Source organism: Alosa sapidissima, chromosome 21 (genome assembly GCF_018492685.1).
Source record: "Alosa sapidissima isolate fAloSap1 chromosome 21, fAloSap1.pri, whole genome shotgun sequence".
Lineage (NCBI taxonomy): Eukaryota > Metazoa > Chordata > Actinopteri > Clupeiformes > Clupeidae > Alosa > Alosa sapidissima.
In genome coordinates this window covers 19,838,396-19,853,395 of record NC_055977.1, presented here as the reverse complement: position 1 = coordinate 19,853,395, position 15,000 = coordinate 19,838,396, and the positions used below count along the sequence as shown (strand labels likewise).

The following is a 15,000-nucleotide window of genomic DNA, read 5'->3' as shown; positions in this document are numbered from 1 at the left end:
ACAAATCTGTCTCTTGCTGAGAACACGTAGTGTGATCAATATTTTTGTAGTGGGGCTCCTTGAACTTTTGTGTATGCTCCTCACTAATGTCAGCAAGTGTAGAGTTGTGCTTACAATATTATTGTGCAGCGTCACAGAATATGTATTTGTCCCTTAAAATAAAAAAGGAAAACAAAATCAATTTCTTACACTGGTCACCCTTAGTTTCACTTTGCAGCTTTTTTGACAGTTGTGCTGCTGCTCAACTGTGTACTTCAAAAAAGTTGGCCACCATATTGCCAATGGATAACACCAACACAATGAGCAGGCTGTATGCTGGATGTAGGGACCCCCCTCTATTAGTAAGACCCCCCCCCCCCCAACGCCTCTTATTCAGGCTGGCCTCCCGTGCCCTCCCCCCCTCGGCCAAGGGCCCAGAGAGGGCTGCCAGACAAGACCCTCACTTGCCCCTCCATGGGGGTCAGAGAGGAGATTTGGGAGGGAGGGAGAGGGTAGTGTGTTGTGCAGTGGCGAGGCGTAGGGCTGATGACCCCTGACCTCAACACACGCCGCCAGACCCCGACCACCGCCCCCCCCCGGCAGACCCCCTCTTTCTGCACAGCTCGCAGACCCCACGCGCCGTCTGTCACTGGCCTCTGACAGGCGTTGCTGGGGCAGGACCCCTCACACACACACACACACACACACACAAACACCCCCCCCCCCCATTCCTCCCTCCTCCTGTGGCTGGCTGGACGCCCTGGCAGTGACCTCTCTGTCAATGCCGGGCCAAGCCAGAGACAGATCCATCACAGCGGGGGGCGGGGGGCCGGAGGGTCCCCATTAAGTGAGAATAGGAAGGGCCCCTGGCTGGTGGTGTGGGGACCCCACCAACGCCCATTGACTGGACCTTTGGGTGCCATTTGGGCCGACCGGTGCCTTTTGACCGCTGTGAGAGAGTATGTTAGTGTGTGTGTGTGTGTGGACAGCTGTTTTTTTCAGTGTTTTCTGTGTATATTGACCTATAGGTGTATGAAGGACATTTCTGAATTCATTTTTTCCTTTACTGACTGAGTTTGAAAAATTCTATGAACTGTCTCCCTTGTAATGGCTAACATGTGCTGTGAGGAATTCAAGAGAATAGTGATTATTGTTCACTTTGGAGTAAAAAGAATTTTTCAATAAAATGCAATTATTTTTTTACCTCTACATGTTCGTTTAATGTCTCAATTTCCAGAATATTCTTTGGAGATACACACACACACATGCACACACACATACACCCACTGACACACACAAACAAACACACACACACACACACACTGACACACACACTCACAAGGCCTTGAGCCGCTTGCAGTGAAGGGTCAGACAACTAAGCCAGTGCTGCCACCTTCTGGTCACACTAAATAACTGCAACCACCCCTGTGAAGTGCAATAGTGATTGAGAGAAATCAATGAAGAGAACACGATGGGAGGCAGACAGACACACAGAGAGAAGACAAGAGGGCTGAGATGAAGGCAGAGTGACAGAGGAGTGCTAATAGATGTGAGAAAGAGAGATTTTTTTTCTTTTCTTTCGTGGCCGTGATCAGCACTTTCCAGCCACCCCAGCAGTTTCCAGTGGCAGCTCTCTCTCTCTCTGTCTCTCTCTTTCTCTGTCCGACTCATAGTCTTTTCCTCCTTAAGGCCCACTCTCTGAGGTCTGCCATTCAGAGCTGAGGCGGAGGCCCACGGGTCCCCTCTCACTCTTCAGCCTCCTCCCTCGTTCATCTTCCTCTCTGCTCCCTCCGTCACTTCCTCTCTGACAGGATGTGAGGAGGAGGGTGAGGGGGGTCAGGTTGAGAGAGAGGGTGTGTGTGTGAGAGAGAGAGAGAGAGAGAACGAGAAAGAGAGAGAGAGAGAGGGTGGGTGCTAAGCAAATGTGGGAGGAGAAGGTGGTTAGGAGAAAGTGACTGTATTTGTTTATCTCTCTCCCCGTTACATTTTTTTCTCTCTCTTTCTTTTTTGTTCTTGTGCCATCCCTCCACGCCATCACGTTTATAGGTTGAGGTTTTCCGAACTGAGGTTGTGAGAACCTGTCAAAATCGGCCGAGGTCACCATGTTTCACTACACCGAAGCAGGCAAATGAAACGTGTCTATCGGGGCTTTCGAAACACTCTCTCTGTTCATCTAGTCCTCACACCTCTTTCAGTCACTGTCTGCGCTCTGGCTGTCAGGCAGCAGGTTTCATCGTGGTAGTCCCCCCCCCATTTTTTTAAAACTTACACAGAGAAGGAAAAAGCGACAAGATAGTTTTTTTTTTTATTATTTATTTTTATGGTCATGCTCTAAAATGGCTGCTGCGTCTATGCATTCCAGTGTGTGGATCCCAGGTAAGGTTGTTTTGTCTCTTTCCCACTTTGCGGCAGTAACTCCTTAATAACCCCTCCTGGGGTGGGGCTTGGCGGGGGTTAATTAGCACAGATGTCGCTAACGGCCTCTGCTAATTAGACCACATCAAAATGAGCTGGGCTCAGGGCCCACATAGGAGGGAAATGTCAGGGCCCCTGTCCCTTGAGCTTCATGGGGTCTGTTTGCTGCTGATTGCTTTATGTACCCGGTAAACATATGACTGCTGATGTGCCTCTCTATTTACAAATGTACAAATTCTCTCTGTAAATATTTGTATGCATTTCTAATTGCCGGTGTGTAAGGGCTTAAGTACACATTTCTGTGTGTGTGTGTGTTATATGTAGGTGGGGTGTTAAATACAATATAGTGAATTTCTGTACTTATTTATGTACAGTATATCTGAGTATGAACATGTCTGCATGCATGTGTGTGTATTTCTATATTTAATTATGCGCTTATTTGTGTGTGTGTGTGTGTGTGTGTGTGCATGTGTGTGTGTGTGTGTGTGTGTGTGTGTGTGTTTGTGTGTGTGTGTGCAGTGTGTCCTTGTACGTCTATGCATGCTGTGTTTGGTGTTGGTGTGAGTGTGTGGTTGAAAATGACCTCACAGCAAAGGCCCATGGTCAAAACTGTTCAGTGTGCTTGAAGTGCTGTGTGCTGCATTAACTTTTTGCTGTGTGCGCATTCTCCCTCCCACTGTATACAAAGACATCACGTCAAGCTGGCGGGAATTAGAACTCTGATCAGAATGTGACATGTTTCAAACAGCATGAATTCAGAGAATGAAACATGGGCAAAAGTGTTTTGAAATGGGTCCTTTAGATGATATCCTGAAATATGCATCGCCTCTCTCAATTTCTTGGGTATATATGTGTGATTCAGCTGGGCCATTATAATTTAGCATGTTAAATGCAAAGGATGAATGAAATAAAATAGTGTGTAACTGCAACTTCCAAATTCACTCAGTAAAATAATAATGTAATATTATTTTTCTTCATTGCAACCTTAGATTAGATTCAAATGTATTGCCATTGAAAGACAACAAAAACATCACTATATATATTTTTTTATTTATCTCTAAATTAACCTAAATATATATTTTAGTAGTATCTTAAAGTTGCAAGCAAAAATAAAAGGAAATAAATCCAAAATAGATCAATACTTACAGTGCATCACAATGACTGTGAAAATAAAATAAAGCATGATAGTTGGAAGATATAATTGTTGATGTGGCTTACTCATAGGAATGCCTTTGTATTAGACAGCATGTGTATCTGAAGCAAACATATGTGTTTGCGTTCGTGTGTGTGTGTGTGTGTGTGTGTGTGTGTGTGTGTGTTTGCGTGCGTGTGTGTGTGGGAGGGTGTGTGTGTGTGTGTACAGCAGCCCACTGTCATGAATTTCCACCACCACATACAGTTCCAGTGCCTGCGTTGGTCCAACCTCAAGCTGTAAAGAAACCATCAGTAGAGCTGCCATTAGGATATCACTGCAGAGGGGACCATAACAGGAAATGTTAAAATGGTGACTCATAATCAGTGACGTTTGACCACTTTATTTTCTGAAATGATCTCTGGGTGATCCGTGATTATACAGATTTTGCTTTGAATTGCTTTGCATATAAGTAGCCTACTACAGACTATCTATATTTCTATTATTATACTGTATATTGTATCTGAAGAACAGTTCAGTTCAGTTTAGTTAGCTTGTGACAGAGTTTTGGTATTGTCCAATGCTCAAATAAATTGAATGTATTTTTGGTAGCCTATCCTACACATAGCATTCCAAGGCTGTAGTTCGTTTAACTTAGACACGTAGCCTAGAAATTAAAGGCTACTTTCAGACATTCTTTAACTGAAGTTTCGTGTTAAATTGTGGAGGCGACTTTTTTCGATACAAACAGCCATAAATAGATCTTGAAACGATAGTGTAAATTTCGTGGGAGGCTCAATCAATCTCGTTGATCCCACTTAGCGGTTGGGCTTGTCACGCGTCATAAATCCATTGGGCGACTTATCCATTTGGGGTAGGATTTTTGATAGTCTATAGGCTATTCGTGCTTATTTTAATGTTAATCATAAGGATGAATGAATCATAGGTCAAGTTACCTTTTATGAGATAATCTAGCCTACTCACCACCACCACTACTCACACCAACCTGAGCCAATCACCGCACATGTGTGCAACTGTGGCGAAAGTGAGAGGCACAGCACGTTCGGATAAACATTCCGGTGAGTCATGAGCCCTTCATCAAAGAGCGCGGTTTGAGATGACACGTCCAGTAGCCTAGGCTACAACTTAAACTCTCATGGAGGTACACCAAAGGTTTCAGACTGAAATTTATATAAGTAGGCCAATATTAGGCTAAAGTATTTTACCTAGGAGGATAGGGTAAATGGAGATAGGCTTACGCTTCTTTTCCTTTTAAACCGAGGGTTTTGGTGATATCTTTGTCTGCGTTGATATTAATCCTACAAAAGTTAACCTAAAGCAGCCTGGTTTAAAATTTTAAATCCTCCCCTTGTGTTTGGGAACACAGAAGCGAACAAGTTAAAATGAAAAGACGTTTAGTTTAACAAAGACATATATTCCAGAAATATAATGTAGCCTAATATGTTGTGTTTGGGAACACAGAAGCGAACAAGTTAAAATGAAAAGACGTTTTACAAAGAAATATATTACAGAAATATATTTTGTTCTTGACGATATAGTAGCCTAGTGAATGTGGCTGTAAAACCCAACGATGACCTTTAAATTAGGACACTTCACGACTACTAAGCTTACAACAAATCTAAATACAGCTTTGAAAATATGCTATTTTTGATGAATCTGGATTGAAATCAGTTTGTAATGTTAAACATCATCAGTAGCCATGATGCATAAAGTTGAGGCTGTTTTTGTGCGGAGATTTAAATACACTTGAATTAAACTATTATAGGCCTATTTATTATCTTCAAAATATTAAGTTCCCATTTAATGTTATGGTGATGCATATATTAGCTTCAAAATATTAAGATCCCAAAGTGATAGCAATATTATAAGACTTAATATTTTAACCAATAGGCCTATGATCTAAATTATATATTTTTTGAAATATATTTTTTTAGTGTAAATTATGATATTTGTTCATGACCCCGGTTTGAGTTCATGAGTAGATCTCGTGGGGGATGTGTGTGTGTGTGTGTGTGTGTGTGTGTGTGTGTGTGTGTGTGTGTGTGTGTGTGACAGAGAGAGAGAGAGAGAGTGTGAGTGAGCGTGCAAAGACATGTAAGGTGAAAGGTAAATTGGCACTGGAGGAGGAGGAGGAGGAGTCATAGAGGTGTTGATGGAGAAAATGAGAAACAGGGATGATGGAAGACCCACAAAAGAAAGAGAGAGAGAAAGAATAAGATATACGATAGAAAAACAAAGTCAGTCACAATGGGGAGTCGGAAAGAGAGGGCCAACCCACCTCTGAGTAATATTCACCACCTCCGGTATGCGTGTGTGTGTGTGTGTGTGTGTGTGTGTGTGTGTGTGTGTGTGTGTGTGTGTGTGTGTGCATTCAAGGACTCATCATTGGACCCATGCGACTGAACAGTTATTGGCCATGATGGGTCTAAGGTCACACAGACTTGCTTAGTGTCCCCTGCCACACTCACTGTGAATGCAGAAAGGTGGTGAGCCTGAGGTCTAAACCCATGGAGGCTGAATGTAAGGGAGAGGGGGAGACTCACCTCAAAACTCAGAGCTCACCCAGAGTTGACATGTATTGGTTACAGTTGTGGAGATGTATTCACATGCAATTTCTCTCTCTCTCTCTCTCTCTCTCTCTCTCTCTCTCTCTGTCTCTGTCCCTTATCCTTTTCCCTGTAGATATCAGGATGTCTAAACCAGTTGACGACGAGAAGCCTGGGACCGACTTCCCAATTGAGAGTACAGGTAAACCTGAACTAATGAACGCTCTCTCTCTCTCTCCTTTTTTATGTGATTTGTATTCATATGTATTTTGATAATTTCACACTTAACTAATAGACACAAACATTTTTAAATGTACATATCTCACATTTGCATATGTTATTTCTAGGTACACCATAGTATTATATGTAGCAGTTCTTGAATTTCTGTGTTAATTTATCATGCTGTTTAAATGTTCTGTTAACAGTCCATTGGTGTGTTGCATTTAATTGATACAATGCTCTTTCTGTTACCATTTTGATTAGCTGGATAAGTATTTCCCTCGCTTTCTCTCATTCTGTTACTCATACAACACACACACACACACACACACACACACACACACACACACACACACACACACACACACACACCAGTTAGTTTTGTGGTGTTTTAAAAATGCAGTGTGACATGTCCTTATATGTGTTAGTGTGTTAGTGGACACACCTGTACTTACATAATCTCCTCCTGCTCCTAGACTCTGACGGAAGCAGTCCAGAGGCGAGTGACCAGGTGAGTGGCCCATTTTAAATGTCGTTAAAAGGCCTTTATGCTTGTGATGATGATTAAGCTTACATGTCTCCAACTGAGTTTCATACAACTGATACTTCAACTGAGTAATTTTATGAGCGTGTGTCTTTCTTTTCTTTAATGGTAGAAACAGAACCCAGATTAAAAACCCAGTGTTAAACTTTTGGTTTGATGTAATTCAGCTGTGATATTTTTACTTTAAAACAACAAAGAAGTGCCACACAGACAGATTTATGTTAAAAATTGCAAAGTGTTCTGGACATCAAACTAATTATTTGGCAGAGATCAGACCTGTTTATAACAGACACTTTTTCAAAAAAGTGTTATTTGCCATTTTAAATTGATTTATTACGAATTACACGTGCAGGGTTGTTATTTATTAATTTGAAATGTATATATAGTAGGCTATACTTTAATATATTAGCATAGACATCATAAATGAATACAGTTTGATGCATTTTGACTGTATTTTCACTTTAAATTAGCCATAACTATTTAATAACTAACTAGCCATAACTATTTAATGGATGCAGTTCAGCTACACCAGTAACCAGCAAAGGCAAAATTAAACTCTGTTTTTGAAAATTGTGTTTTTTTTAAATATATGCACCAAATGTTGAGGTCTCTATAAGATAATCTGCTCCAAGGTTGTGTTTTGTAGAAAGTCATTGATATCTTTAGTCCCGAGAAAAACCTTTTCAACCCGTGAGCACTATTTTTAGAGATATCTTTTGTATAGGGTTTTTGTTAAATGAAGATATTGTAATAAAAATTCTTTGTAAGCTTTCTTAAAACCAAATGAATTTCCTTGTTATGCTCAGTGACGTTAAGGCTCACCCTAGTCCAGTCTTTAAATGGTTACTGTACAGAAAGGTCATTGTCTCTTCACAGGCACGGTCAATGAAAACAAGCCCCTTCTGCCTGTCCCCAAACCTAAGCAACACCAAGGTAAGCCATGGCATATATTACACATGGATGTGTGTGTGTGTGTGTGTGTGTGTGTGTGTGTGTGTGTGTGTGTGCGTGTGTGTGTGTGTGTGTGTGCAAGTATGTGGGTTTTATTAGATAACAGAGTTTACATAAGTATTTAGTACATAAGTGTGTAGTACATAAGTCTTTATAGCTGTGTTTTATTGCTGTGTATTTCATTTTCTGTTTTACAACCCCATTTCCAAAAAAGTTGAGCTGTTGTGTAGAACGTAAATGAAATCAGAATGTGATAATTTGCAAATCTCGTAAACCCATTTGAGTTGCAAAAAGGACATAGACAACATATCCAATGTTGAAACTGATAGATTTCAATATTTCATGAAAAATATACATTCATCCATTTTTTGATACCAGCAACACATCTCAAAAAAGTTGGGACAGTGGCAACAAAAGACTGCAAAAGGAACATTTCACAACACTGGCACCATGATTGGGTTTAAAAGAGCATCCCAGAGTTGTTGTATCTTTACAACAACAATGGCTAATTACGACCTATTCATTTGGACAACTTTATACAGCCCTATAAAGGCTAAAGTTACCTTTACACATGGATTTGTGTGAGTTTACACACAAACAAGTGTGAACAAGTATTTAGTACATACGTGTGTACTACATAAGTCTTTATTGCTGTGTTTTATTGCTGTGTTTTATTGCTGTGTATTATATTTCCTGTTTTACAACCCCATTTCCAAAAAAGTTGAGCTGTTGTGTAGAACGTAAATAAAATCAGAATGTGACAGATCTTTACAACAACAACAGCTAATTACGACCTATTCATTTGGACAACTTTATACAGCCCTATAAAGGCTAAAGTTACCTTTAGTTTTGTTCCAATTTATTGTTGTGTATGGCTTTAAACATTGTGTGTGCTTTAACATCAGCCTCAGCATTATTCCAGCTGCGCTAAGCTGCGCTAAGGCCACAATTTTGCCTACCTTGTTGTTGGCCATTTGAAATAACTCCAAGCTTTGCTATGTTCCCTCCATTCTTTCGTTGTTTTCAAAAAACATTTTATATCCATGATGGCCTTGAAGTCTTGAGTTAGTGAATTAACTTAAATCAGCTTATTATGTGCTGTTAACCAGCAACCATAGATAATAAAAAAGAAAGCAGCAAGTAGCCATTGGCTACAGTTTCTGTAGTTGCTGCGTCGATTCATTGTTATTCTCTCTCCTGCTCAAACAAAAGTTGTGTGTGCATTAAGTTGATAATAACGTGTTTACAATCTCTACTTTACAGAAAATATTGTAAATAGCCTACTGTCATGCAGTTAATGGGATACTGTGCAGAGTTAGAAAGTTAGAAAGTTAGGTCTTGAATTTCCCCATGGGGATCAATAAAGTATCTATCTATCTATCTATCTATCAATCTACTTGGTGTGAATACACACAGAGGAAATTGTTTCTTGTTGTTGAGTTGCCTGATGGTAAGGTACGGCCGTAGCTTACACCTGCAGGAGCACTTGCTTGGCCGCCTGTGCTGCAGAACACACACTTCGCTCCTCTCATCTATACGACGCAGTTGTTCCCATTTCTGCAAACCATACATAATTACAAAGAAAAATATTACCACACAAGGGTAATCAGTGTGGTGTCCATTAAGATGTGAAAAAATAGGCATAAATCTAGCGTACACATTTCCACGAATCACGGATGTGTTGATGACATAAATTAGGAAATATTAGAGGACTTAAGGAGACGTGATGTTGAACTGCATGCCGATGCCATATAACCCAAATGCCTCAGCAACAGCACGGGAGAGGAGAGCTTTTCTGACAGAAGAGCTGCATCGTCTAGTGAGGTAATGTTAGATTACATTGCAAAAATATCACCATGCATTCATAACCTTGTGATTTAGTGAGAGTGATCCCAAAACATCGGAACGTATGTCTTTACATTTTGTCAAGAAGAAAAATCAATAGCAAACTGTTCCCAACTGAACAGTCCTTAGAGCGCTGTGAACCGCTCCTGGCTGAGCCTGGCAAATCCGCCATCATAATAGCAATCATCTATGGAACAAGCGTGCCTGTTGTTAAAGGGAATGTGAGATGACGCTCTGATTGGTTTATTGCACGTTATGCCCAAACCACACCCATGAGTAATGTAGCTACTTCAGACCACCCAATTTTAGATTTGCGTCGGGCGCAACAATATCTCAGAAGTAAAGATATTCATCACTCAGTGTAAACCTGTGTGGGCAAATAATATAATAATATACAAATAATCCAATAAAAAATAGGGTTTACATGATTTGCAAAGTCATATAATTCTGTTTTAATTACATTTTATACAGCATCACTGCATATGCAACTTTGCAATATACAGTAATGCAATGCAACTTTTTTATTTTTGGAACAAAACACCTGGGGCAATCTTACGTAAAATACAGGTAGAATAATACACTCCTGTACTGTACATACCAGATGACTTGTATCAATCTAGTTTGCATAAAGATCGTAATATGCAAATCCAGAAATATGCTCTCACCATAACACATGCCTCTCGTGAGGCACGTGAGGGCACATAAGACACACAGCCAGTTGGTAGAGTGGTGCTGCCTGGGGGCAAAACGTAGAAAATGTAAAAATACTACTCTGATAGGCTACTGTGAGGAGCAGAAGCAGGACAGCACAAGTACTTAAGACAGATTTGAAGAGAGAGACACAGAGAGACAAAAGACAAAAAGGGAGATTTCAAAAATAAAAAAAAAAAGCAGAAAAAAGACTGAAGGCAAAAAACCTAAAAAAGCCAACGCTACAGTAGAAAGGGACTTAGATGATGTTAGCGTGTGAGAGAGAGAGGAGTGGAAGGAAGAACTCGAGCAGAGTGAAGATAGACGGGGACATGGAGCTGACAGATGCACGTGTCAGCGGAGTGGGCCAGTGGCTGGATTACTTCTCTGACATCAGCACTGACCTCTCTCCTTTGGACCTTAGCCTGGTAAATACCACACTGCTGTGATTTGAGCACTTCAGCACTTTTGGCTGGAGCCCATGCACTCTGCCTTGTCTGTGCAGTACCGTGTAGTGCAGGTGAACTGGGAGATGTGTGCACTTGGCTTGATGTCCTGTTTTCAGTGTGTATGTGTGTGTGTGCTTGTATGCAGATAGTGTGTCTGTGTGTGTTTGTCCTGATTATAAATTCTGAATGGTCAAATTTTATTATTTTAAAATGTGCATAATATCTAGCGTGTAAATGAATGTTTGTTTTTTTTAGTATAACTGATGGATATTGCAAAGGAAATGTTCAACAAGCAACAATGCAAAATAGCATTTTATACGCAATGGGCCCTATCTTGCCGATCAGAATCGGATGGTCAGGCACAAAGTTTATAGACATTAATTCCATAATTCCATTAAGTCCATATTCACCAATTGAATGGCATGATTATCAAATGCTGAGCGCTGGGCGCAAAAGGGTTGTTCTTATGTTTCTCAGTCATGTGTGTGTTTTGGGTGTAACATCCTTTAAACTAATGAGAATGACATCTGTCATTACCTTTAACAGCAAGCAGTGTAACTTCAAACAGCGCATCTGTATTTTGATAATCAGTGGCACATTTGAAGGAATCTGCTTGCACGCAAGACCATATGTAACAGGGATTCCACTAAACCTTGCTTAACCTGTTTGTGACTATCAGAGTATAGCCTACATTCATCTGCACTCACCTATTATTTGAACTCATAGGCAAAGTAAAACTAACTTCACTGTGGTCTCACACTTGCCCCAATAATGTTCGAATGACTGAACAAAAATCTTAAGGATATTTATTCTGCAAAGGAGTTGCTGCTTACATCTTGTGACAGTGCATCATCAGCTGTGCTTTATACGTGCCTTTCGCAATAGACCAGGTTTTTCTTGGTCAGTGGTGTTTGGATCATGCGCCAGACCACACCTTATGTTGTTAATTGCCACACCTCTGGGCACAAGGGTTAATGAAAGTGGAGTGCATGGCGAAAAATTGCTAATAAAATTCCACTTTATTGAGTGTGAGATAAGAATAAGCCTTGCGTTACGCTTTGCGCCACTTTGCACCGGGTGCACGATAGGGCCCAATGTTATTTTGTTATTTACAATTTATTGAAAATGAATGTTGATGTGTATCAGATGTTTTTAACATTTCTCTTTACTCTTCTCTCCTCTTCTTCTCTCCAATTATTCTTCGACCTCGCCTTCTCTGCTCTCTTCTCTTCTCATTCTACCGCTCCTCTCCCTTCATCTTCTCTCTTCATCCTCCTCCTCCTCTTCCTCTCCTTTCTCTGTCCTTTAGGCGAAAACAGAGGACGGGTCTGAGATGCACAGAGCCCAGGCCCCTGCCCCGACCCCCACGCAGTCCACCCTGCCCCACACTCAGCTCATGCTCGCGGGCAGCCAGCTGGCTGGGGTAGGCCTCCCTCTCCCTCTCTCACTCCTTCTCCATTCATCTGGCATCATCCACTCCATCTCCAACTGTGGCGAGCAGAGAGCAACTGCTCTTAACTGCAACGCCCCGCAATACTCAGAAACGAGCAAGACTAGAGTCTTTGATGGTTATGTATCTGATGCAGTAGAGGAATTACCAAAGCTCTAATATGAAGTGTCTGGTGAAGGATTCTTTATTGAATGAAGTCATAGGTCTGCAGACAAACACAAGCGGGTGGAGATGTTCAGAACTGAGAGGGGGTGCATTTGCTTTTGCATTCAACCATACAGTATGTTGCAATATGTTCTTTTGTTGAAAACCCCAAATCAAAATAATTTGTATTATTTCCAATCATTTTCATAATTCCAACCAAACTGAAATAATGATAATGAATGAAGTACAGGATTCCAAAATGCTCAAGAATATTGAGAAATGTCATCTGTTCACCAGTTATTTGATAGGTTTGGAAATAATGTTCACTAGACAGTGTACACTGCACCTGTTGACAGACGGACACCCAGAAGAGGTGCCACATTTGCATATTAGCTTGGACCACACAAACACACTAGTGCAGCACGTGGATTCTCACAGGCTCCTCTCCACTTCTCTCCTCCCTTTCCTCTGTTCCCCTCTTTCCTATTCTCTTTTTCCCCCTCGACTCTCCCCTTCTCTTTTTTTCTCTTTTCTCTTCTTCTGCCCTTTAACCCTCCTCTCTTCTTCCCCTCTTCTCCTCTCCTCTTCTCATCTCTCTTATCCTCTCCTCTTCTCTATTCCTCTTTTCACTTAGTTCTCATCCTTAAGTGTAAAGTGATGAGAGACAGAAATCTGAACCTCCATACATTCCGTAAATTCAGTACATCCAAATGCTAATTCACAGCCACATCAATTCAGGTTGAGGTTGATGTTGTAGTGGAGGGAGTCAACAAATGACATGAACCAGGTCAGGTTCATCGCTCCCCACCATTCACCGCTTGGCGCTTTTAGTGGCCTGTCCATTCATTTCCTGTTGTGTGTGTCATAATTTTTTCTCGAGTGTTGGCTTTTATATGCTTTTCTCCCTCTTTGCAATGGCTACAGAGAGATGCGTGTCCTTGTGGACTAATGGGAATGAGGCCTATAAGCTTTTGTCGCGGCGCTTACTCTTGCCTTTGCCACTGTTTTTCTTGGCTCTGGGTGAAATTGTTCTTATTCTTGTTTTTTCCCCCTTTTCTCCATCTCTCTTTTTTCCTTCTTTTTTGTCCTCTGTCTCTTGCTCTCTCTCTCCCTCTCTCTTTTTGCAAACTTTTTCACCTTTTCTTAATCATGTCTTTACTCATGTACTTACTTCTTGACACATTCATCATTCCGTTCCCGGCCATTCGTCTTCCTCACTAAATGACCCTTACACCTTTCCTCACTTTTGCTTCTGTTGCTTGCACATCTGCCATTCATACTGTTTCTTTTGTTTCTTTCCTTACTGGTCTTGACATCTTATCTCTGCCCTATCCCTTTGGCCTCATCCTTTTTTATCTCTTTTCCTCCCATTCCATATTCCTCCCTTTTTCCTTTACCTACCTCCCTCTATTTCTCCTCACCTTTTGGTGCCACCATCTTTTCATCTTTTTCTTGTCCTCCATCCTCTCTCTCTCTCTCTCTATCTTATCATCTCCTTTTCTTTCTCTCTCTCCCTCAACTCCTTTTTTTCTGTCCTTCTCTCCCCTCTCCTTTTTTCTCCCTCTCTCTCTCCCACTCTCTCTCTCTCTCCTCCTCTTCTGCTTGCTCCTGCAGCTGGCTGCTCTCCTGCCTGCACAGCAGCAGCTCCTCTTGCAGCAGGCCCAGGCGCAGCTCCTGGCCGCCGCCGTACAGCAGTCAAATGCTGCGCATGCCGCCCATCAGCAGCAGCAGGCCCAGGCCCAGGCTCAGGCCCAGGCCCAGCAGCAGCAGCAGCAGCAGTCGCCTGCGCAGTCGCAGCTCAAAGCTGAGCAGGCTGCCCAGGCCCCGCCCCAGCTGACTCTGTCCCAGCCAATCCAGCTCACTGCCCAGGTACAGACCCCACCCATGACTAGCTGAGTCCAAAAAGAAGCCTGGAAGCTGTCAAGCACTACATTTTATTTGATGATTTTATAGTGTCCACAGGGGGCTCGAACTGATGAGTTTTTGCCAATCTGTGCGTTTGGCAATATTGGCCTACTACGCCTAATTTTGGACTGTCTCCCTGTTCTACAAACAGACCTGAACTCTCCTTGATCTTCAATATACCAGAAATATATCAGATTAACATTAGGCATACTGTACATATGCTGTTTGATCGGAATTCCTCACCAAGATGAAAGGAGTGCTCGTACTCTGGTTAAAGATGAGCAATAGATTTACACCAACAAAAATATCATGCAAAGTGGACAAACTATTCAGGTGTACTGTAGCAATTGTTAATGTGTAACTGTAATGATACTGGACGATAATAGATATGGTTGATATGGACTATAATGAAAATGTTGCAATGAAAATGAAAAAGTCCAAGTGAAAATGCACAAAGTAATGGAGTGTCTGTCAACATTTCTATACTCCAAATATTCTTGATTTATTTCTCTATATTTCTCCTCGCTATATCTTCCCCCTCTACCATTCCCTTCTGTCATCCCTTTTTCATTTGTCTTTATCCCTCTTCTCCTCTCTCTCCTCTCCTGTCGTCTCTCTGCTCCTCCTGTAGGACATTCAGCAGCTGTTGCAGCTGCAGCAGCTAGTGCTGATGCCAGGCCACCCCCTGCAGTCTACAGCCCAGTTCCTGC

At 41.7% G+C, this 15,000-nt stretch overlaps 1 protein-coding gene across 3 annotated transcripts in view; it reads left to right on the top strand.

The window, feature by feature from the left end:
* LOC121696212 (POU domain, class 2, transcription factor 2) overlaps window positions 1-15,000 on the top strand; it is a 52,683-nt gene that overhangs the window by 27,068 nt on the left and 10,615 nt on the right. For all 3 annotated transcript variants that reach the window (XM_042077566.1, XM_042077564.1, XM_042077567.1), the window contains exons 2-7: window positions 6,230-6,295; window positions 6,789-6,823; window positions 7,733-7,789; window positions 12,101-12,214; window positions 14,000-14,254; window positions 14,922-15,000. The exon at window positions 14,922-15,000 is cut by the window's right edge and continues 33 nt beyond it. In XM_042077566.1, the coding sequence (XP_041933500.1) occupies window positions 6,230-6,295; window positions 6,789-6,823; window positions 7,733-7,789; window positions 12,101-12,214; window positions 14,000-14,254; window positions 14,922-15,000 (606 nt within the window). The remainder of the gene's footprint in view (window positions 1-6,229; window positions 6,296-6,788; window positions 6,824-7,732; window positions 7,790-12,100; window positions 12,215-13,999; window positions 14,255-14,921) is intronic.